The following is a 25041-nucleotide window of genomic DNA, read 5'->3' as shown; positions in this document are numbered from 1 at the left end:
GTTCAACTTCACTTTCATGTTCATCAAACCAATCTTTCACCAGTCTTGCTGTGTGTATTGGTGCATTGTCATCCTGATACACGGCACCGCCTTCAGGATACAATGTTTGAACCATTGGATGCACATGGTCCTCAAGAATGGTTCGGTAGTCCTTGGCAGTGACGTGTCCATCTAGTACAAGTATTGGGCCAAGGGAATGCCATGATATGGCAGCCCAAACCATCACTGATCCACCCCCATGCTTCACTCTGGGCATGCAACAGTCTGGGTGGTACGCTTCTTTGGGGCTTCTCCACACCGTAACTCTCCTGGATGTTGGAAAAACAGTAAAGGTGGACTCATCAGAGAACATGGACGGACAGTTCTGGTGGAAACAGGAGAGTTGAGGTGCACATTTAATTCTGTCGTGATTTGGGCAGCCGTGGTTTTATGTTTTTTGGATACAATCCGGGTTAGCACCAGAACATCCCTTTCAGACAGCTTCCTCTTGCGTCCACAGTTAATCCTGTTGGATGTGGTTCGTCCTTCTTGGTGGTATGCTGACATTACCCTGGATACCGTGGCTCTTGATACATCACAAAGACTTGCTGTCTTGGTCACAGATGCGCCAGCAAGACGTGCACCAACAATTTGTCCTCTTTTGAACTCTGGTATGTCACCCATAATGTTGTGTGCATTTCCATATTTTGAGCAAAACTGTGCTCTTACCCTGCTAATTGAACCTTCACACTCTGCTCATACTGGTGCAATGTGCAATCAATGAAGACTAGCTATCAGGCTCCTCCAATTTAGCCATGAAACTACCCACACTAAAATGACAGGTGTTTCAGTTTCATTGTCCAACCCCTGTAGAAGAGACAGCAGCTGACTGCATGAACATTCTGACATCTAGTGGTGAAACACAAAAATCACTTTTCAAGATATAAAGACATGCACAAAAATATGCACATATAAACACATTCAGTGATAGAGTCGCATGTGGGAACCGGGTTGATTTTGTCAGAAGCCTGGCAGCAGCACTTTGAAAATATTAGTAGGGAGGCAATGCTAAGACCTGTAGAGTGCTCTGCATTAATCCAGATGTGACAGAACATAAATATTAATAATTATTTCCAAATTAGAATGTGAAGCTGTAGAACTTAGTTGAGCAATGTTTCTCAGGTGATAAAAGCAGGAGTGAACCAGAGACTTAAGACAAGCATCTAATGTTAAACCTGAGTTATCCCCAAGTTCCTAAAAGAAGATTTTACTAAAGCACTACAAGACCCAGGGGTTCCTTCATCTTAAGCATAGATCTTACACGGCAAGGAGAAGTAGTTTTTTCTTCTTTTAATTTAAGAAAACTATCAGCCATCCATTGTTTAAATGAATCTAAGCAAGTTGATCCTTCTTCCTAATTTCTCTCATTCTCTCTCACATACAGATATCAACCTCTGGACCAAAACCTGACTGATGACTTCTTGTCTTCTTAGTCCTTGGAGTTGATCCCAGTTTCTCAACCTATTTTTAAAAAACTGTCGACAGTTTCTCAGTGGGATTCAGTTAATCTAATGTCCTGATGTCCGGTTTGGACGACAAACCAACATCTTTGATTGCTGGAGGAAGTCACTTTTGATAGACGTTTTTGATCCCACTCTTTATCCACGGCAGTGTTCTTGAGCAGAATTGGAAAAAATCCTTTAGATTTTATCAGTATGTTTTATTGTTAGGACCACAGAGGGCTTACGGTAGCTCTTACTGTTTTATCTTCAGAAGTCCCAAGCAATCAGAAGATGGATTCATCTTAGAAAATATGTAGCCAGCTTCTATGGTCCATCTTTGGACTTCCTGTTGAATATTAATCTTTCCAGGTGGTGTTTTTGGACAGATGGGACCTTTTTGCTGCACTTCATGTCCAGACATTTTCACCTCACCATATGCAGATGCTTTTACACCTGCCTCCTGTCAGTGTTAAACAATCTCTGCTCTAGTGGGAACACAGTTTTGCCGTGACGTCTTTTGGGGAAATCAGTCCTGGAGCCTGCTGGACCTTCTCGAATCCCTTGAGCCATCTTCAGTGCATCATTTGTTCAAAGCATTGCTCTGTATTCATGACAAATGTTCTTTTCACTAGGTCTATTGCTATTTTGAAAGGCAACAAATCTTACAGGCCTATATCTAATACTACACATACGTTATCTGCTACATCTGTTAGTTGGATGACAGTATTGTTTCCATCCTTCATTTGTTTGTATTTTCCCTCCTTTCATTCAAGCTTTCTGGTGATATTTTAAAATGATATGATTAATAGTTCTTCAGGCTTTCAGATGGTCGTTTTGGGTTGTTCTTTAAGCTTTGCCAGCTTTTTTGCTTGTTTTGAATCAAGAACATGAACTGTGTTGGAGGAATTATTTTTTGCTTGCTAAGCTCCTGAACTCTGACATATGAATCGTTCAGGTAGAAAATGAGACAGAAAACCGTTTTTAATTTGACAGTGAAAGCAGTGAGATATAAGTTTATATGCAGATGATGCTGTTTGATTTTTACATCCTGAGGTCTGAAGTACACACAACCAGAAGTGTGTGTCCTCTTTGAACTATCAGCTCTGCAAAGTTGCTTGCTGTGGAAAGTCATGTGGCTTTTCTTCACTTTGTTTGCCAGATATCATCTTACTATCTGCTGAATGTCGAAGGCCTAATTGTTTTTACAGAAGGCTCTGTCAGTGCTGACAGCAGCTGCTGGGTTGGCTCATTCTTTAAAGCTGCATGATGCCGAGACACTCCAGGTGCTACCACAAAGCTTCGCCAGGATCCCAACAAACAGCTCCTGCTCAGGGAGCTTTTGGCAATGCTGTGAAAAACTCTGATCTGTTTCTTATTGTCAGGATGATGAACCCCATCATGGTACAGTAACATTGGTCTGATGGCTGGCAGGATGACTTATGCTGGCACGAAGGCGGGGTGTAGCATGCCAGTCTGAGTCCTCAGCCAGGCTTAACACTCTGCAGACTCTGCTGGGTCTGATTTTGAGGTTCAAATATCAAAGGTTGTTGCCAGGATGACCCAAGTGCCCCAAAGAAACAAACAGCGATAGAAGGGTACATGTCAACAAGTGTTGAGACTGTTGCAGGACCCAAAGCATGGTGACAAGAACCGGGCATAAACAGAGATGTTCAATCTGGACAAGAAACATGAAAGGGGACACTAACATTGCTGGGGTGGAGCATGTCAAATGTTGATGCTAATGGCAGAACATTTAGAAAAAGACTGAACAAGTATGTCTTGTTTGGAAAGGTTGAAGGAGAAAGACTATTTCTCTAAGAAGAATGTGACAGCATGTCAAATTTAATCTAAATAAATCATGACCTTTTGACCAAAGTTTTTTGTACAGATCAGATCAAATTAGAGATGCTTGGACATGAAGCAAAGCAACAGGTCTGCAGAAATCCATCCGTCTCATTTAACTGTGAAGCATGGTGTTGGTTTGGTTGCTTTTAGGGGCTCATTTTGTGTTGTTTATGAGTGGACTATGAATTCCTATGTATACCAAAGTGTTATAGAGGCATATTTGAGGGCATCTGAGGGTAGCTGTATTTATAAGCAGAACGAACAGACTTCCCAAATTAGTTTAGGCTTTAAATGTTGTAGCATTGGGTATTTGTTTATAAGTTGTCAAAATCAACGAATAGGTAAATGAAGTGCACAGTGGCAATTTTTGAATCAAATAAAAATGTGTACATAGAAATATTTTAGGTGTGTCATTTTTAAATAATAACATATTCATACTCCTGAGTTTTACTTGTCCTTCAAATTTAAATGTAAATTTTCCGAGCTTAAGGAGACTACTGGAACGCAGCATTCCCTGCCATAAATAAGCACAAGGCAGAAGTAAGTACAAAACAAATTCCGGTTTAGTTTACAAAATAAAATAACATTGGTACTGGTCATGTAAATGAGCAGCATTCAGCGGAACAGTTTTTTTTTACTAATATATATATTCAAAAACACGTTCTAAAACAATTTTTTCAAAATAGGCTAATTATGGGTACTTTACTTGTAAACATCTAAATATTTTTAAAGATTTTCGGTGCCCTTTTCCGGTTTTGTGCGATTGTTTTAGTTCAACCTTGACGCAGTGGGGGGAGTCCAATGGAAGCCTTCGTCGTAAGCTGGAGAAGACAATCGAGTCTGAATTTAGGTAGATAAACAGAGACGAATTTATTAGATGTGTTTATAAATCTAGTTTTTCGGCCTCGGCCTGGACTTGCCGGTCTGTCCTGTCTGTCTTGGACCCCGTGATCCGCCGGTAACTGCCTCTGTTCGGCCTTGTTTATACTGAACAGCTCGGCTCAGAGAAGCAGCAGGCCCGGCGGCGCTGCTGCTGTATGTCTGTGAGGCTAACGGCTCTGTGGGCTCAGCTCTGCGTCTGATGCTGATCAGCTCTTTAAATCACCGGGTAAGTGAGGATACCGGTGATGGTTTAAGACTTCAAACTGGTCTGTGTGGGATTTTAAAGCCGGGAAATATTGGTTTTCATAGTTATTGTTAGCCTTTAGCTTGGGACTAGCTCCGGCTAATCCGTTGAATTTATGCTAAAGCTAACGGCTAATCAGTAGTTAACGGTTGGAGATAACTTCAGACAGTCACGACAATAACAAGTTCCTGTCTTCTTTAATTTTAGAGTATCAAGGCATAATAAACACGTAATACCGGTTCTACAATGAATTAAATCTAACATTAAAACATACAAAACACACGGCTGTATTCAGCCAGTCAATATTTAATAAACAAAGATGAGACAAAAACCTAAGTCCACTTTTGCTGATTTCTGCGTTGTTTAGGAGTTCATATAGCAGCTATGACTAAATACCGGCGGTTAATTGGTTATTATCAAGAGTTTAGCCAGTTTGCTGCTCTGGAGGATACAGCTATCTAACACAATGCCAGGGCGAGAAGTATCAGTACTAACATAAGTGAAGCAATGTCGGATCCCCATTACTTTGGGAAGGGTTATAAGGCAATTTTCAGTGTATGAATTCCTTCATTGTACAAAGAGAAAGATTTACAAGCGTTCCTGCCTGGAATTGAGAGAAAAGCAAATATAGCATATACGCATTCCCTCCATTATGTGAGAGACTGAAAAAGTCAGATGAAAAATGGCAATTCTGCTGAAGGTAACAAGTTGTTGGATCATGGTCTGCACTTGGTTTCTTGTGCAGAACTTTTCCATTTTGGTCTTTGTCTAAAAAGGTCTATATATGTATACAGTAACTCACTACAGTGATTATACTCTTCACATTTTTGTAAATATTTTATTATAACTTTTCAGTGGACAAAACTGAAGATATGGCTGTGCCCTCAAAATAACATATGCACATATGCAAACCAGCGCCATTGTAAGAATGTACAGTACATAGCAAAAGTTTGGACATACCTTCTCATTCAAAGAGTTTTCTTTATTTTCATGACTATGAATATTGTAGCTTCACACTGAAGGCATACAAACTATGAATTAACACATGTGGAATTATATACTGAACAAAAAAGTGTGAAACAACTGAAAATATGTCTTATATACTAGGTTCTTCAAAGTAGCCACCTTTTGCTTTGATTACTGCTCCTCACACTCTTGGCACTCTGTTGATGAGCTTCAAGAGGTAGTCACCTGAAATGGGTTTCACTTCACAGGTGTGTCCTGTCAGGTTTAATAAGTGGGATTTCAAGCCTTATAAATGAGGTTGGGACCATCAGTTCTGTTGTGCAGGACGTGGATACAGTACACAGCTGATAGTCCTACTGAATAGACTGTTAGAATTTGTATTATGGCAAGAAAAAAGCAGCTAAGTAAAGAAAAACGAGTGGCCATCATTACTTTAAGAAATGAAGGTCAATCAGTCTGAACAATTGGGAAAACTTTGAACGTGTCCCCATGAGAAGGTGTGTCCAAACGTTTGGTCTGTACTGTATGCATCTGCTGATGTAGTCTAATTATGAAAGAAAATGGATACTAACTAAGAAATTGTTTGGGTATAATAATGCAAAACAATTTAAGGGGAGTCAAAATCTGGATGCCTGATATCACTAGAAAAGACAGACACAGAACCTCCCAGTGATGCCAGCCTTTTGTGAATATGCCAAATAAAGCATATAGAGCATATAAGGGAAACGTATTGGTCACTATTACTCATTGTAAAACTCACCCATGAAGACATTCGTTATAACTGGGACAAGATAAGCTTAGTTTGGGTAATCCGAATCAAATGAAACCTTCCTAATTTTAAGCTGGTAAGGTGTATACATTAACCATGCACCATGGATTTAATCATATAAGTTTCAGTATTCTGATAGATGCAGTAAATAAAGGCCATTAACCTTGTTTTGTTAAGTGACCTTTAAATGTCACTTAAAAAAATTAACCTGATGGAAACTTTTCCTAACACACAAAACAAATAAGTGAGATGTGCTGACATTATTGGCCACAAATTTGAGTTCTCCTGGCAGCCAGTTGGGATATTTGCATTGAATGGTCCAGTAACTACATAATAAGGCTCATTGCACCGTTTTCTTTTTAGAGAACATGAACCAGATTCAACAATGACATCCAGATTTGGAAAAACCTACAGCCGCAAGGGAGGAGAGGGCACGTCCAAGTTTGACGAAGTTCTGTCTACCAAAAGAGGCACCCTCAGTACCAAATGGGGCGACACCACCTACAAGGCCAAGGTGGGCTCCAAGCGGGCTGGTGCTCCCAGGAATGACTCAGTCCTGGAGGTTTACAAGAAGCCCCGTCCCTCTGGGCAGGGCCTGGATGATCCGTTCGGCTTCGACAGCGACGAGGAGTCTAAACCGGTGTCGTCCCGGGCAGGCAGCAAGTCGTTGGCCTCCAAGCCGGCTGCAGCGGAGCCTCCGCAGGCAGAGAGACCAGGCTTTTCATTGGAGGTGGGGAGCCGGTCCAGCTTTGAGGGAGGATCCCACAGCATACTGTCAGCTTCAGAGACCCAATGGAGTTCTGGGGATGGGAATCAGCTGAGGATGATGGAAGACACAGACTGGTTCTTCAACAGCAACACTGCAGACACAGGTAATACACAGACTCTCTTAGTTTTGTCATTAATTAGCATCTGACAGCTCCAGAGATCGGTTTTGGAACAAGCGTCACAAATCTTTTTGCTTTTCGGTGTCAATAAACAAAATGCACTTAATTCTCCAGTCGTAGGTGTTTTTTTGATTCGGAACCTCATTCAGGAGACATTGGACCTAATGCTGTCATCATAAAGCTGTTCAGTGTTGATGTTGTTGCTTTTGGCTTTGTGTAACTCCTGGTGACCATCTGGCGGAGATCTGAGCTGCTTTACCCGAGTCCAGGTAACAAACTGTTTTACGCCTGAATCTAGGTAGAATAAACCAACCTAACACTTGCATTTTAGTTGCGTTGTAATAACCTGAAATATTATGGAAAGATTTGTACCGTATTTTCCGCACTATAAGGCGCACTTAAAAACCATTAATTTTCTCAAAAAATGACAGTGCGCCTTGTAATCCGGAGCGCCTTATATATGGATCAATTGGTTAATTGGTTGATCCATACTGGTTGTACACGGCGCTCTGTCAAAATGTTTCAGTACGACTGGTAAACTACAAAGCCGCACCGCTTGCAGCATTGCGGCTACCGTAGTCAGGGGCGTCGCCGAAGTAATAGCGGTAAACACCTGTACTGTGCTTACTCCTAGTCCAACACCACTTGTGTGTGTATAACAACCCCAAAATTGCACCTTTCAAGAGACACGTTTACGATGCTGAGTTCAAACTCAAGGCTGTCAGCTACGCAGTCGAACATGGGAATAGAGCAGCAGCGAGAGAATTCAACAGTTAATGCTACTATATTGTGAATGTACTAACGTTTGATTTAGTGCATCAAACTGTTTCTTTTACGTGTTTACTGAATCAGGGAAAAGTTCCCTTTCACGTTTTAACTAACGTTTGATTTCAACTTCAACTTCATAGACTCCAATGCATTCCTAACATGCGGTTGGCTCTATTCAATAGAATTCTATGTAGAGGAGACCTTACCATGAGAGTGAATGGAGTTATCAGAACGCTGGTTTGTAGTGTATTAATAAAGTTTGACTGACTGACTTACCTGACTGTTTTGTTGACATTCTCTTTAGCACAGCTCCATCTAGTGGATGCATAACACAACCCCAGTCAAACGTTTGACTGCAGTAGCTTCTATTCTATGCGCCTTATAATCCGGTGCGCCTTATAGTGCGGAAAATACGGTAATTCAAAAAGTGAAGCTCGTATAGAGTTATCACACGCACAGTGATGCAATACAGTTTGACGATTTTGACTTATAGCTAATGAAAACCCCAAATTTAGTTTCTCAGAACATTGGAATATTAGACCAGACTGAAGAAATGCTGGTCTGCTGAAAAGTATGTCCATGTACTGGACAGTATATTCCCTTAATACCTGGTCCTGTCTCCTTTTACCTGAGTTAATGCTTCAGTGCGGCGTGGTATGGAGGCAATCAGCCTGCGGCGTCGCTGAGGTGTAAAGGATGCCCAGGTTGAGCCTTTAGCTCATCTGCATTAGTGGTTCTGGTGTGTCTTACTTTGCTCTTGATAATACTCTATTGGATCTCTATGGAGTTTAGGTCTGGCTAATCAAGCACAGTGATATTATGTTCATTAGAGCAGATATTGATACTGCTGGTAGTTTGGGCAGGTGCCAAGTCCTGCTGAAAAATGAAATCAGTGTCTCCATAAAGCTCACCAATAGAGGGAGGTTGAAGTGCTCTAGAGTGTCCTGGTAGATGGCTGAGCTGACTTTGGACTTGATAAAATGACATGGCTCTTAAAATCATCACTGACTGTGGAAACCCTACAATAGACCTCAAGCAACCTTGATTCTGTGCCTCTCCACTCGTCTTCCAGACTGTGGGAATGAAAATGCCAAATTTACTTTCATCTGGGAAGAGGAGTTTGGACCCATTAGCAGCAGTCCGGTTCTTTTTTTCCTTAGCCCAGGTCAGATGCTTTTGAGGCTGGTTCTGGTTTCTAAATGGCGTCAATTGTGGCGCAGGTCCCAGGTATGTCTTTGTAGGAATGGGTACCTTTCACATTTGAACCGAAACTGTACCAATATCCGGTACCTGGGATTCAATACCAGTTCTCAACAGTACCAGTTTTTGGTACTTTTGTGTGTGTTTATATGGTAATAAATGTTAATTTGTTTATTAATAAAATCTCAAAATGTTTCAATTGAACTTATTTATTTCTCAATATAAATACTATAATGAATATATCAGAACAACATCGAGCTTGTATTGTAACATCTCAAACATTTTCCATGTTTCTGGCTGCAGACGACGAGTCGCTAATGGATCCACGCGTGTTAACGGTGCTGAATGCAGTTGTAGCTGTAGATCTGAGGCTGATGAAAATTGCTCTTCAGCCTTGAGAAAAATCTTGTGCTTAACGAGGTGCTTCCTCAGATTAGAAATATTCCCGCCTTTGACTTCACAAAAATTGCAGTGACCTAAATCCGTGCCGCATTTTGAAAAGTGGAGCCACACTTTCGAGCGCTTCCTATCAGCCATGCTTTGTTGACGGTACCAGCGGCTACTGACGTCATTACGCTCTTGTGCATGCAATGCTGTGTTCATTTCCCGCATGGAAACTTCCACTCCCTGTGTCACAATGATGCGTTTATGTACCAAAACATGGGACTCTTTGATTTTACGTGAATCGGTACTCGGTAGTACTGATGGAATTCGCTCGGTACCTATAAAAGTACCGAACTCTTTACCCATCCCTATGTCTGTGTGAGATGACTCTTAAAACTTTGACTTCAGCTGCAGTCCACCCCTCATGAATCTCCCCTGAAGTCTCGTTTGGGCTTTCCTTAACAATGATCTAAGGGCTGTGATTATCCCTGTTCCTTTTGTACCTTTTTCTGCCACACTTTTTCCTTCCAGCCAACTTTCTGTTAATATGCTTGGATGCGGCACCCTGGGAACAGCCATCCTTTTTGGTAGTGACTTTTCTTTGAAAGATTTTCAATCATTATCTGCTGGACAGATGTCAGGTCAACATTCTGGCCTTTGATCGTGTAATCTATGAAATGTCCATAACATAATGTTGTGTCAAAAATCCTTTTTTTTAAATTATTTGATCTATTTTCTTTTTTTTTTTTGCTAAACAAATTTTAGGGGCTTACATTAACTGTGAGCCAAAATGATCTGAATGAACATAAATAAGCACTTGCCTTTGCGTTTAATCTTTTACTCTTTGCATTGAGTTCTTAAGGTACCTGTATAACGTTGTGCTGATTGAAGGAAAATGAGTCCTTTTCATGTATAGTGTGTACACCAACACTTTACACCATCAACTGTCTGTTCCTGTTTGAAGGTTACTGTTTGATTGCATCTTGATGTCATTTATAATGTGCATTTTTGTTTTGGCACTGCTTCACTTCTACACCCACACAAGCTGGGACACATGCATCATGACATCATCCCCGTCCCATCTGGATGTACAAGAAGCAGGTCTGCATACTAATTGCTATTTACATGTGAAAGAAAGGAACATTATATCTGAGCTGAGTTATTTTGTTCCCAGGAAGTGCCGGTGTTTAATGACTGAACAATGAGATTGTTACTGTCATATTGTGTGTGTGTGTGTGTGCGCGTGTGTGTGATTGTTAACAGCCCGCTCATCTACCTGCCGTGTGTGGGGTGGATTGATAGAGTTGTGATCACAAGCATGTGTTGCAGTAGTGTCGGCACAGCAGAGTATTTTTAAAGCTTATCTGGATGTGCAATCAGGATGGGAAGTTTACACAAACAGGCTGGTTAGCAGCCACGCTCAGATGCTCCTCCACACTTCGGCCTGTTTTCCAGAACGGCTTGTAGATGTCTGAGGCTGACAGATGAATCAGTGGAGGAGGAGCAGAGCCTAAATTCCTCCTCAGGCTTTGGATTGTTGGGATTTATTTCATCTGTTTGTGTGGGAGGGTCTGTCCTGCAGTCTGGGTGGGATTGGGCCATTAGTTGTGGTGTTTCAGATTAGATTTAAGATCGTCAGATTAACCGATGAATTACCACAATCATCTTCGACATCTCAACTCGGACTTCCTTCCTGCTGCAGCCATCCACCACTGCACATGTCTAACACAAGTTAGTTGTTAAAGCACAGACTCTGGACGAAGAATTGGTGTTACTAGTAATATTTCTATCGTTTCCTCTCTTTCTTACCAACACAGAATGTTTTCTGTCTGCCTGAACACACCATGCTCTCAGCATTCACACTGTTGTTATAACTAGTGGAGAAGATACATTTAGGTGTTTTAATGAACTTTAAAAAATGTGCTGAGTTCATTATATGTGCTAAAGTCTCTTTTTGCGAAGGTCTATAGGAAGTTGTCCCCGTTCATTTGCTGTGTCGGTGCTTTCAAATGGACCGTCATTAAACTGCTTCAGGCATAAAGTCTCATTTTATTATTTTAGTGACTTTATTAGCAGCTGGAGGCAGAGGACAAGTTCTGCATGGACCGAGGGCACCGAACGTCAACCACAGTTATACATTCTAAAACAAAGCTTCATTTAACGCTGGCTCCAATGCTAGCTGAAAACAGTATAAATGTTACCATGGTAAACGTTTCATCGCTTTTACATTAAAGCTGGTAGGGTTGTCACAGTGCTAAAGTTTTAAACTTGATACAGATACTAAGAAAAATAGCCGATCCCATTTTCTTTGCAGATAAGAGCAAAAAACATGATTAATTACAATATGACAAAATTAGAACTTTGTTAATTGGGGCGAAACCAATAAGTAAGGGACTTGGAGAAATGTACAAGTATCACTTCTCTGTTTGGTAAAACGACTAACATAAAGTGTAAATATTCTTTATGGAAGTATGTACTTTTTGATTTAGTCATGCAATTATTTTACTACTTATATATAGTGAGCCACTGTGCGCCTCTATTTTCCTGTCGATACAGATAAACTTGCTGAGGAACAAATAAAAAATCATTCTATACTAAAACAAACATCTGAACATACAGAACATAAATTTTACAGTGTAAACGAGCAAATGGCTCCGGCAGCAGTCATGCACGGTGTCCGACTTTCTGGTAATGTTGCAGAACATTTTCTTTACTGATCAGCTACAGCAGCAGAGAAGGTGGCAACGGGTTCCTACTTTTTTCTGCTCTAATTGTCAGCTTTCGTCTGGCTCTACTGTAACCTGTTATCATTAACCACATTAGCCTCCAGTTCCTTTCCAGCTAAACAGACGAGTAGTGGAGGGGGGGGTCTCCTGTTCGTTTTGTTGCTTCACTATTTAGTAGCTGACTGAGCAGTCAGCTACTGCTGGACGAAGTGCGACAGTTTGGGCAATTGCGAATGGGTCTGTTATGTTATAGATGCAAACGAGTATCTGTGAATAATTCATTTTTTTTTTTTTTTTTAGTATTGATTATAACAAAAAATCGATTATTTTGACAACCTTAAAGGTGTTTTTGAAGCAGAAAGAAAAGGAGGAGAAATGATGCCTCTAAGCTGTAGCATAGAGCTGAAATGCATAGAATGTGCTCTATAGACAAGCCAAGGATCCGTCTGCTTTGGCAGATCATGTACATGTTGTAATCCCTCATGATCTGGTAATGTTATATCAGCCATCCCTTAGCTGATGGTAGAAAATGCTGCTTTACTGGTGATGAGGCAGTCAAAGAGACCCGCAGGGTGCAGGTCACAGATTACACGCATGTTGGACAACGTGATCAAATTATGTTAATAATTACACAAACCTTTAGAGAGGACCCTGCTTATTGTTTCCTATTAATACAATATCTTTACTGTGTTTGGAGTCACAAAATATTTCCATTCTTTTTTTAATCATAGTGTAAAGATTTGCTGCTAAAGTCATCTCAACAGGTTCAATTCTTGTTAGATTTTATTATTTTAGTCCAATTCATATAAACAGAAAACAATCATATAGTCATAATCAGATCCAGTTACATAAAGTTCAGTTTGGTCATTGTTGGGATATAATAATCAGATTCAGTTGGTTAAATATAAGTGAGTTTGACACAGTCTGTGTGTGCAGGAGCAAGCCGCTTATAGACCGTTACAAAGCATGCAGACTGAGGCAGTCCTTCATGGTGAATTTTTCTTTAAGGTATTAGTTTCACTGTTTTTGTTAACAGCTTAGTTATTGTCCTGCAGCTCAGCAAGGAAGCAAGGGTTCTGAAGCTGTTCTGATGACTCTTTTGAACTTTAACTTTTAATTTACCACATTCTGTAACTAACAGCCGGATGGATCTGAGATGACCTACTTTTAAACCCGGGGATTCTGTTCAGAGCACCGACTGTAAGGCTTGGATGTTTTTATGTAAAACGGTTTCCTGTTTTTGTTCTGTGGCGCATCAGAAACGTTTTTCAGATCAAAGTTATTATTGCGATCATTATAAATACCTCAATCTGCCAGATTTGGATTTTCTTGCTAAGAGCTGTAACGCAGTGGAAACTCAGCTTTAATTCTGCAGTTAGGTCTAACAGACAAAGTGCACCGGAGGTTTATTTCATTTACACACTGTTTTATTTCTAAAGTATATAATAAACCTAAGAAAAATCCCATTATTTGCCCTGTGGATCGGGGGAAATTGTCCGATCCTGGTTGGTTGATGCATCAGTACGAATGATGTACGTGAATTTGGAAATGTAAATCCTGACTAACCTCTCTTGAATAAAAGCAGCAGCTATCAGCTGAGTGTTGGTTTGACCTGGATGTTGGTTGCTGTTTGTTGCTGATGTGACCTGTTTGCAGAGGGTGCTCTTTAAAGCTGTGACATTTTAGCACCTGGGGATGTTAAAGAAAAGGTTTTCTGCACATTTTACACAAGTCGACACTGTTTTGAACTTCCTGTTCTTATATAAGGCGTCAGGTTTGAGTAATGCACTTCCGCTTGGGGCACAGTGTTAATTAAAAGGTGTCAACAAGTTGGCACCTAGTTTTATTTTAAATTTGATGAAGGCAGCAAACGAGAGGACCAAAACGGTCTGACCTAATTTTTAAGTGTGGGCATAATTTACAGCACGTCTGTGGATTCTGTCGGTCCTGCTTCTGCTTGGGTCTTCAAAGGTAACTGCTTCCTCCCAGCTCAGACACACTTTAAGAATAAACTTCTAAACCTTTTTCAGTCCCTCCCTGAATAACAATCATTTATTTTCCCCAATCAGACTTTTGTGACTGATTTCTGTTTTTTTTGACCCACTGATTATTTGTAAATTGTAGCAAATTGTATGTATAAGAACAGCATTCAATATATTTTAGTTTAGTCCTCTTTCAGTGGGTGCCCTTCAATGTTTATATTAGGGGCAGAGGTCATGTGACTGTGTGTGAAAGAGCATTTATTGTTAAACTGAATTTTACTAATATTTTAAATATGGTTCTAGTCAACATTTTAAGCTGTTTTTGGCATCCTACGTTACTAAACAGTCTCAGTGTGTTCTTTTCTGTTTGGATTTCTAAAAGCTTTCCAAAATTTCCAAATCCAGCATGTTGAATGACAAACAGGCTGAAATCTCAAACAAATAAAACAGAGTAACTCTGCTCAACCTTTAATCTTCTTGTTACCTGCCTAAAGTCTCGCTTACGCTCTTCCTGAGTAAGCAACAGAAATATCCTAACAACTCCAGTTCCCTATTAAAATAGCTTCCTGCATCTCTGTGTTCCTTCTAACTTTATTTTTAACACCACACCCGTGCTGAAAATGGATAAGGAAAAGAAAAATCTTCTTCCTTCAGTAATTGAATCTGGACTGGAAGACCTGGCTTCTGGTATTAGTTTAATCTTCTGTTGTTTTAAGGTCGGACCCTTTTGATGCAATATTACTACTTAGTTTTCTCTTAAAAAAGCTGAAACACTAGAGACCATTTACATTTCAGATCTAAATCTTATTCTTGTCTTTCCTAGGAACGTCGTGGCAGAGCCTGGCATCGTCACAGAACCAACACAGCTACTCGTGGTACCAAAATGCTTCTGACAGCGACAAGAAACCCCTGGCCCAGACCACCGCCCTAAAGACGGGCTCCAACGCAGAATCCACGTGTGACTCCTGGGACGCCATAATGGGTCTCCGCCCACCATTGCCCATTCAGGAACCTCGTAATCCGGCCCCCGCACTCTCATGGGGCCCGGCGGGATTGGCTGCAGGTGGTCACTCGGTGCAGACGCTGCACAGGAAGCCCCTCTCTCCTCCACGACTGCAGAGCCCCAGTGAGAGAAACGATCTAATGGGGGGGTCCAACCTCGCTGAGATGTCCAAATTCTCCCAGACATCCTCTTCGTTATCACTTGAAAGGAACTCAAACTGTCGGACGTACAGGAGGCCCAACAAACAGGGCTCTGGAAAGGCTTTGGACTCCAGCAGCTTCGACAACGCTGCTTTTGGCACTGACCTTCCCAAATCCACAACTGAAGCCAATGATACCAAAACAACAGGTGGGGGAGGGGGCAGGACGAGGGACTGCACAGTGCTGCAGCCCTCATCCGTGTCGATGTGTAATGTCACCAACCAGGACCGAGGCAGGGAAGAGTTTATTACTGATGCAGCGCCTGCTAGTGGTGCTGGTGGTGCCGCTTCAGGCAGTACGGCAGAGCTGGGAGAACAGGGATGGCAGCGGAAAAAGACAGAAGCGCAACAGCCAAGGTAGGACATCTGGTTCATTTAGAAACAAATTGACTTAATTTTAAATCATTTTTAATAACATGACCACATGCAGATGATAAGTTCATTAGATCACTCTCTTGCCTTTGTGATTTAGTGTTCAGATGTTTTTATTTTCCAGCTGCTGTAGTCTATATGCTGGCTGCTGGAATACTTCAGCTGATTCCCAGCAAATATGTTTACTGGGAATCCAATCCAGATTTATTGGGGATATTCCAGTGCAATTAAGAATAATCAGTGAGATTCAAACTTAAACCCAATTGGTCGTTGTTAAGTTCTGTCCAGTTATAAGTGAGAGAATGGTCAGTAAACGTTATCTGAGGGAACCAGTATTGCACTTAGTCTTTGCTTTGCTGCAAACATCAGGGAGACCGTGCACAGCAACCACTCCTTTAAGCATTAGGAGAACTCCAGCAGAACCAGAACCTGAACCAAGCCCGGTGTCAGCATCCGTGTGGCTTGGCTGGCTCGGAGGCTGAGAGGACAGAAAGCTGACACAGAAGCGCTGGTCCAGAAGTGCTTCTTGAAAACACAAGAGAAAGAGATGAGCTGTCTGATAACTGATAGATCTGACTCCCTTTCTACTTTAACAAAACTACCAGCCACCAGTAGGCCTGCAGTCTGAGAGCCCAGTGCGCCGTTTGGAGCATGCAGAACCATCAGTTCCCCTGTGACTTCCACAATGTGTAAAACACGGATGTAGTAATCCACTCGGAATAGGGTGAAATTTCAGTGTGTGGGTGTGATGTAAAGAATATAATGTTCACAGTTAGAGTTGCACAATGTATCATCTCAATATCAGCTTGTGCCATATCAGCAAAGCACAGAACTGCTTGCATGAAATATTTAGTAGGATGGTAAAGAAAGAAAAAGGTCTTTAATCATGGTTAATATTATTGCAGTTTTCAGCAGTAGTTTTGCTTATTCATAGAGAAAGAACAGTGACCATGCTGGTCTGTCTGTTAATTACCCGCTCAGTCGACACTCTGCTTCTGTTGGACCACCAGCTGTGGTGGAGGACAAGACTACGACATTTATAGCATAGTGCTAGATTTATGAGGCTGGACAGGTTGACTCAGCACTTAGTTACATGTCAACTGCAAAGAAAACATCCCATGAGATGAATTATCTGAAAGTTACAAACTATGAGGGAAGCTAGCTAGTAGTAGCCCGTCACTTTAGCAAACTCCTGAAGTGCAAAGATCCTCTGTGCAGTGAGATGCACGCCTACTGAAAGCTTTATAGCAGTATGTGCTGTCTCAGATTGTCCTTTAGGAAATAAATGATGAAATGATTTTAAAGCACTGCACTTCGCAGAAACATTGACTCATCTGTTGTACTCAAATCCGATTTGCTGTTCTTACATATTAATATTGACAACTATTAAATATCCAATATTTTGTTATTGAAATGTTGAAATATATTTATAGACTATTTAATTTGATACTCGTTAGGTGAAATGAATTGGCCACATTGTAAAGAATAGTTAAGAAAATCTAAATGTGAAAAAAAACTTTATTTGTAACTAAATAAAACAAAAGCTGAAAATAGCATATATCATAAGGCCCTAATTTGTAATCCCAATAAATAAAGTGAGGAATTAGGAAAAGCAAAGCAGCAGCCTACAATCAAGCAGAACTTTCTAAGGAACATGTCCAAATGAATCCACTGAAGACCCAGGGACTTCTGTAAAAATCCTTGCTGTGTTTAATTTTTCAGTAAATCTCATTTTACTTCAGGATTTGGTCTTTCTAAACTTTCTAAAGCCCCAATTAGTGTCTGAGTGTGACGTGTTCCCTACGCAGGCCCAGGCAGACCCAGACCAAGTCAAAAAAGGAGGACCTTTTCGGCTTCGACGACACAGATTTTCATCTGGAAGAGAACAGCGGCGACAGCGCAGACGGCAGGTCCACCTACAAAATCCAGTACTTCGGCTTTGATGACATGAGCGACAGCGACGGCGCGGAGGACAACTCTGAACCCAACCTGAGGAGGAATGTTACGCAGGCTGCAGTCTCCAAGGTAACCCCGGTGGTTACCGCAACGGAAACTGTGATCGACGACGTTCCGGATCCATTCGAGGGGCTGGAGAGCCGAGAGCAGCAGATCTGGGAGAAGCCGGCAGCCAAGGAGAGCAAGAAGAACTCTGAGAGGCTGGACAGAAAGACTCATAGAGGTAAACGGTCACACAGTGAGAGGAAGATGCATGACTGCACCATGTCATTGATAACTGTACTTAGTTTTGTACATTGTTATCAGATTGTCGTTCAGTAGCAATAAACGTCTGTTCTCCTGAAACCTGTGCAGAACCCCAAGGTAAAACAGTTTGCTGATCTGGCCTCTGTTCCACTGCAGTAACAGTTTGGGATTGTGTTGAAGGAATCCGCACTATTCCAGCTTTTCTTCAGGGCTTATCAACCCTTCAGGTCAGCAGTCCCATCAGAGGGAGAGAATTATAGCAAAACTGTCACATTAATCCCATATGTCAAAGCGGAGAGCACACAAGAGTCTCAGCAGTGTAAATAAGACTGAGCATGTTGGCTGTAAGAAGGACTAGAGTATCCACATTCTGTTCCTGTGGCTTGATGAGTAGAAGTGCAGAGTGATTCACCAAGCTATAATTAGTCTTACAGAAATGGATACCACTTCTGTTTAATGTAATAGAGCCATTTCTGCTACGAGGATGCATTTCTGGGTCCAAAAAAGAGCAGAATCGTGGTGTTAGCCAGAGAACTGTGTGATCACATTCTACATGAACCGTTTTTTTCATCACAGCCTATGTTGATGTGCACAGCAGTACTGGATTATTGGTTTGGATACTATTCAGTTGATTTAAAAAAAAAAAAAATTGCCTTTAAGTATCACCCAACAGGTTAGTAGTATGGGGGAAATGTACTGGCAAAAATCAAGAGCACATATTTTCAATTTGAGAGCAGAATAGTACAGACAGGACAGGACAGGACAGGACAGGACAGGACAGGACAGGACAGGACAGGACAGGACAGGACAGGACAGGACAGGACAAGACAAGACAAGACAAGACAAGACAAGACAAGACAAGACAAGACAAGACAAGACAAGACAAGACAAGACAAGACAAGACAAGACAAGACAAGACAAGACAAGACAAGACAAGACAAGACAAGACAAGACAAGACAAGACAAGACAAGACAAGACAAGACAAGACAAGACAAGACAAGACAAGACAAGACAAGACAAGACAAGACAAGACAAGACAAGACAAGACAAGACAAGACAAGACAAGACAAGACAAGACAAGACAAGACAAGACAAGACAAGACAAGACAAGACAAGACAAGACAAGACAAGACAAGACAAGACAAGACAAGACAAGACAAGACAAGACAAGACAAGACAAGACAAGACAAGACAAGACAAGACAAGACAAGACAAGACAAGACAAGACAAGACAAGACAAGACAAGACAAAGACAAAGACAAAGACAAAGACAAAGACAATGGCAGTATGCAACTGCTAGGTCACAGGCTTTGTTGGGGTGCGCTTGTTTCCTTTTACTGAGTGTATCTGTGTTGATACTTCCCTGACACTGGCCATACGGAACAAAATCTGGAAGTAAGCGTTTCTATGCATCCGGTGCGCTTTGCAATTTCGTGAAATAGGTCAATCTACTTCAATGGATAGCTCAACTCTGCAAAGGTTGCAGAGTTCGTTAATTCAAACAATCCTGAAGTAAGTGATTTTAAACATTCAGTAGTTTAATATGTACGTCTGTTTTATCAACATAAACAACATTACAATAAAATATGGCAATCAAACATATTTTCAGTGAAAGACATATTTAGGAATTTCATTGTAAATTTGCTAATTCATCTAGTATATCAAAGTTAAAGTTAACGATTTACAATATCACTGCTATAAAAATATTTTCAGTAAAATGGTTACAAAGCTAACTTTACATTTTAAGGGTTTGGTCCTTGTTGGGTTAAATTAAACACTTTCTTTTTACTTATTGGGATAGCTATTTATGATATCTGAATCATACATTTTATAAATAAATGCTTATTCTTTATTTTCCATAATTTAAGTGCTTCACAATAAAATAACAATAATGTTATATTTTCTACCATTGTTACAGACTCTGCTGAGGCATCAAATTCTAGAGCAATTGCTGAGCCAAATGCAATATGTTCTCAGTCATCAATGCTAGCAACACAAGCAGTCAGTAGAAGGAAACAAGCGCACCCCAACTAAGCCCGTGACCTAGCAGTTGCACACTGTTATTCTATTGGCTGAAATGGTTGCTAGGAGATGATACGGCTTTAATCTGAGAAAGAGCAAAAACAATTTGTGAGCAGGGAAGAAACTTGAGAGCGCAGTTTTGATCCGAACAGAGAGCAAGTTTGCACGCATGGAGGATGAAGCAAACAGGAGGAGAAATTATCTATGCAAGAAGCATTAGATCAGAGCGTAGAAACAAAGATTTGAGAGAGAACAGAGTATATTTGAAAGAAATCCTGCTCTCAAATTGGAAATATGTGCTGTTGATTTTTGGCAGTAAATCTCCCCCCTATAGTAGAAATTCTAACCATCAGAAGGCAGAAATGGCAGGAAGACAATACCTGCCAACATATACAAGAACACTTTCTATTGGTATATTCCATAGGAAGTGAAGTCAAACATTTTCCATAAGCTTGAACCTGATTGCTCACTGCGGGAAAAAAAAAATCCCATAAGTGACATTCCATGATACATGTTTCGAGGTCACTGTGGATCTCCTGAGCCTCCAGTCAGGCTTCAGGGTGTCCATCCTGTAGTTCAGTTTCTGGCAAACACTCTGACAGAGATCATTTTCTTTATATTAGTGTTTGTGTGTAAACATGATACAGAGCCCACATTGTGCTCCAGCTCCAGCAGAAATAACCTTGTTGGCGTTTGTTTTGACTTAAACAGCTTTAGTTTCAAGCGCTAAAGTGGTTACCCACTGTGACAAATAAACTGTTTAAACTACACAAACATTTTGAGGGTATCCTGTTGGAAACATCAGACACGTTCACTCTTGAGTTATTTGATCTGTTAGTCCTGTTGGCTGTGCTGCTCAGGTGGACCATAGAACTGATGGGGGCTAATTGGGAATGATTTGTTTTTCTCCAGATACTCTGGACTTCTCAGAGGACAGCCTCCGAGTGCTGGCCAGCGGTCCCAAGAGGGCGGCTCAGGGCAAGCCGGCTGAGAAGAATCCTGACACATTCCGGAGGATCTTCAGTGCACATAAGAAGGTCAGGCTCTGACCACTGCACATATCTTCCCTTCTCTCTACACCCCTGTTTCCTGTCAAACTATTGTTCAGTAAAGGCTACTAGTGACAAAAAAAACCTTTTAAAAACAAAAAAGGTCTGATTGAACATCACCGAGGCTCATAAGGGCTCGCGTGCCTCACAAGCGTCAACAGTGACACTGTTTACAGTGCATAAGAACGTCATTTAAAGTCATTGCAGTTGACATGGGGCATGAAGGGACAGAACGATCAGGAATAATGCCAGAAATGATATTTTATAGTCTAAATGCAACTGAAGAAGATGGAGCTAGTCGACTGACCTTGCTGAAGCCTCTATCTCAGTTCTATAAAAAATAATATCAACTATGTTTAAAAGCCGGGTCCAAGCCATGAAATCAACTCATTCAAATGCACTCCACCAAGAATTACGCCAGAACCCACTGATGGCTGTAAAAGGTATGGTTGCTAAGAGACATTTCATCAATTATCAGTGTGAGGGTGTATGTATCATTTTGAGCCTGTGTTTATTAGACTAATTTAAACCTGTGGGTTGTTTTATAATCATTACAGCCTGGAACAGGAGTGGCCCAAAGGCATCATTAAATGGTCCAAAATGAACTCAGACATGTTCTTTCCCATTTTTATTTTATTTCTCTTTGTTTTCTTGAACATTTTTATTTGTATTTAAGTTTTAATTTGTCTTTTTATTTCTTCATCTAAGAAGGTTTCAAAACAATCTCTCATTATTAAGACTTTCCATCTAATCGGACCCCCTACTGTAAAACCATTCATGACCTCCGCCGGGTCTGACTCATCGCTGAGTGTGGCGGTCTGTGGCGGTGTGTGTTGGTAGAGCTGAGGAGTTGAGGAAGGTCAACCATTCCCTTTCTTTTAGGTTTCTGAGAGGCTTGTCTTTGCTTTGTCAGCGCGCTAATGGCCTGTCGCTCCACGCCTCGCGGGCTGGCCTCAGATCAGAGTTATCGATCAGTCTTTTCAGATCTGACGTAGATCAGTAGCATCAGTCGACTCAAGCAGAGTGGAGAGTCAGTGTGGTTCATGTTAGATGGAAAAGGCAGGTTCGTAGAGAGGAGGAGGATGTGGTCTCTTTTTATCTGTTCTTAAAGCTCTTATCAAATAAACGGCCTCAACTGGACCGATAATTAATTAGGTTCAGTCTTGTTCTACAGCAGGAGTGTTTTTAAGAAGTCTGCCCCTCGTCAGATAATCCATCAGGTTAGTATTAATGAGCACCGCAGACCTACCTTCATCATGGCTGTCTGGTAATTGGGCTTTTATTTAGTTCACAGCCATTTCATCTTTGGTACAGGTGATGTGGTTTTGTTGCTGCAGTAACAGAACAAATGCTTGTGTTTAAAAGCATGTGCCCCTGACTTACGTCTTCTGTTTTCCTTTTTTGTCACACTTTAATGTTGACTGTGACGACAGGGGTAGAGGTTCTTCCCGTAACCGGTGGGTTGCTGGTTCGAACCCCCGCTCTGTCTGTCTCAGTCGTTGTGTCCTTTGAGCAAGACACTTCACCCTCCTAGCTGATGGTGGTCAGAGGCCTTGGTGGTGCCGATTGTATGGCAGCCTCATTGCTGTCCGTCTGCCCCAGGCCAGCTGTGGCTTCAATGTAGCTCGCCACTGTTGGTGTGTGAATGTGTGTATGAGTGGGTGGATGACTGATTGTAGTGTAAAGCACTTTGGGGTCTCTGGTTACGCTATACAAGTGCAGGTTATTTAATATTTACCATTTGATAAGCTAATAAATGTATTTAATAATGATACATACATCATCTTTAACAGATTGAAGTCCATACCAAAACCTTAATTTATTTATTCCTTTTTGTGGAGTCGTTCAGAGGTTTACTTGTTGGTGTGCTTTGGATCATTGTCCTGCTGTCATCCGCTTCCTGAAGCCTCAGACTATGATACGACCACCGCCATGCTTCAATGTGTTTATTAAGTTCTTTGTGGTTGGTTTTGCGCCAGATGTAATAGGAAACGCACTTTCCAAAAACCTACATTTTTGTCTCATCGGTCTGCAGAATATCTTCCCAAAGGTCTTCTGGATCACCAAGATGTTTTCTGGTGAATGTGTGACGGGCCTTTGTGTTCCTATTGGTCAGCAGTGGTTTTGCCCCTGGAACTCAGACCTTTTCTAAGGCAACTGAGGCCTGCAGTGCTTTACATGTTGTTTTGGGTTCTCTTATGACCTCCTGGATGAGTCGTTGATCTACTCTGAGTCATTTTTGTATCGCGGCCACTCCTGTTTGACGATTTCTTCATTTTTTGGATAATGGGTCAAACTGTGGTTCGCTCCAGTCCCAGAGAAACCCTTTTCAGACTGATGGGTGTTAATGATCTTTTCTCATCAGTTTCTGAATTTTCTTTAGTCATGATGTGTTTGTTGAGGTTTTGTCCTACTTCATGTTGTCATGTAGGTTCTATTTAAGTGATTTCTACAGGTCTAAAAGCTGGTAGTAATATTTCCCTTGAAGCCAGGATAGCTTGTTTCCCCTTTTTCCTTCTGCATATAGTTCTGTGCATTATGGTAACAGAACAGAACAAACACATGATTTTTACAGAATGTTTTCATTATAAATCTGGTTACGAGGATCATGGTGTCATCTTGTTGTCATCAGCAGACACAACAGCCTGATCACGTTTCTGCTGACAGTCTGATCTTGTAGTGGAGGACGGCCATACTCTCTGTCAAACGTTTCTCCTGGGTAAAGGTCAGAACAAACTTCCTAGCAGAAGATGCAGAGGAAACTGTGTCGGGGGGGTCATAAACTTTGTTGTAGCACTGTACAAATATGGTAGTTTGCACAGTGGCAGTAATATTTTTAGCTGGCGGTGTGCCCAGGAGCCTGTTAAGGTGCTAAAATAACTTTGCACTGATCTCTAAACCACTTAGCTTTTACCTTCCACTAAAACCTCTCCAGCACAGTCTCCTGTCCTCCACCGTATAGTCCAGCTCTATCTTCCATTAAGATAATTGAGGTCCGAGTTGAGCTCATTATAAAAGCACCAGGCCATGGAAGTGAGACGCCATCGTCAAATCCCCGTTTACAGAAAACTGTGCATCAGTGGCGGGAACAGACCCAAGATGCTGTCGGCTTATTCAGCTGGGATCAGTGGGAATCGTTTCCATAGCGACACACAGACTCGTCGGTGTTTGGGAATTTTAGGTGAAGCTAAGTTTTTGAAAATTTGCTGAGGACTGTGTGAGCTGGAGAGTGTTCGGCTTTTCCCTGCAGTGCACCCAGCTCCTGTAGCATCAGCAGCGGCTTTCCGATGTGAATGTTCACGAGCTGCAACTCGGTTTATCAGGAATCTTTTGGCAGGGAAGCGCTGTTCTGCAGTTGAAGCATGCCCAGCAGTGTGTGTACTGTGTGTCTGTTTTACTGCAGTTACCCACCTTCCTGCCTCAGCTTTATCTCAACCACGCTGCTCGGCAGCAGGTGGCTGGGATGGGTGGGGGTCCTTGTCTGCCTGTGTCATTCAGATTACTGTAGCAGGCTTTAATTTGCTCTGTTGATGTTCCAGCTCTGCACAGCTCATCTCCAAACTCCACTTTTGTCTCTGCTTATTAACCCTGTGGAGAAACGTCTTCCTGCCAACTCTGCCTCTCTTTTCTTGACTCTGTCCGTCTTTTGTTTTTCATCTTGAAAGCCGTGGCAACCACCAACCGCAGGTTTGGCACAGAGAACCGGGGACGAACCAGAGATGGTGTGTGTGTTTGTCTTAAGTGTGTCCTGCTGTTTGATCAGGGCTGGCCGACACTCCCCAACTTCATCTGCATCTACTTATCCTGTTTCCTCTGTTCACCTCCACGTCCACTTTCTGTGCTTCAGGCTCAGCTTTCTGTTTTTATTCTGCACTTGTTTGCTTCTGCTTCGCCCTTCCTGTTCAAGTCCAACAAGTTATATTTTTTATCTTCATTGAATTTTGTCTGGCTGAAGGAGTCTTACGTGTACTCACTAAAGGGAAATTGAATCTTTGTGGTGTACTTTTAGGTCAATACTTTGCAGAAGCACCATTTTACTGCAGTTACAGCTGCAAGTCT

At 41.5% G+C, this 25041-nt stretch overlaps 1 protein-coding gene across 2 annotated transcripts in view; it reads left to right on the top strand.

Annotated features, from left to right (window-relative positions):
* Window positions 1-4033: 4033 nt before the first annotated feature.
* waplb (WAPL cohesin release factor b) overlaps window positions 4034-25041 on the top strand; it is a 34306-nt gene continuing 13298 nt past the window's right edge. Inside the window, exons 1-5 of one of the 2 annotated variants that reach the window (XM_047377192.1) lie at window positions 4034-4176; window positions 6551-7059; window positions 14958-15693; window positions 17517-17887; window positions 20846-20970. In XM_047377192.1, the coding sequence (XP_047233148.1) occupies window positions 6573-7059; window positions 14958-15693; window positions 17517-17887; window positions 20846-20970 (1719 nt within the window). In that variant the 5' untranslated portion in view covers window positions 4034-4176; window positions 6551-6572. Of the gene's footprint in view, window positions 4435-6550; window positions 7060-14957; window positions 15694-17516; window positions 17888-20845; window positions 20971-25041 lie in introns of both variants that reach the window. The other variant, XM_047377191.1, reaches the window with a different exon arrangement.

Source organism: Girardinichthys multiradiatus, chromosome 10 (genome assembly GCF_021462225.1).
Source record: "Girardinichthys multiradiatus isolate DD_20200921_A chromosome 10, DD_fGirMul_XY1, whole genome shotgun sequence".
NCBI lineage: Eukaryota > Metazoa > Chordata > Actinopteri > Cyprinodontiformes > Goodeidae > Girardinichthys > Girardinichthys multiradiatus.
Note: the sequence above shows the minus strand (reverse complement) of the source record. Positions and strands in the feature narration are given on the sequence as shown.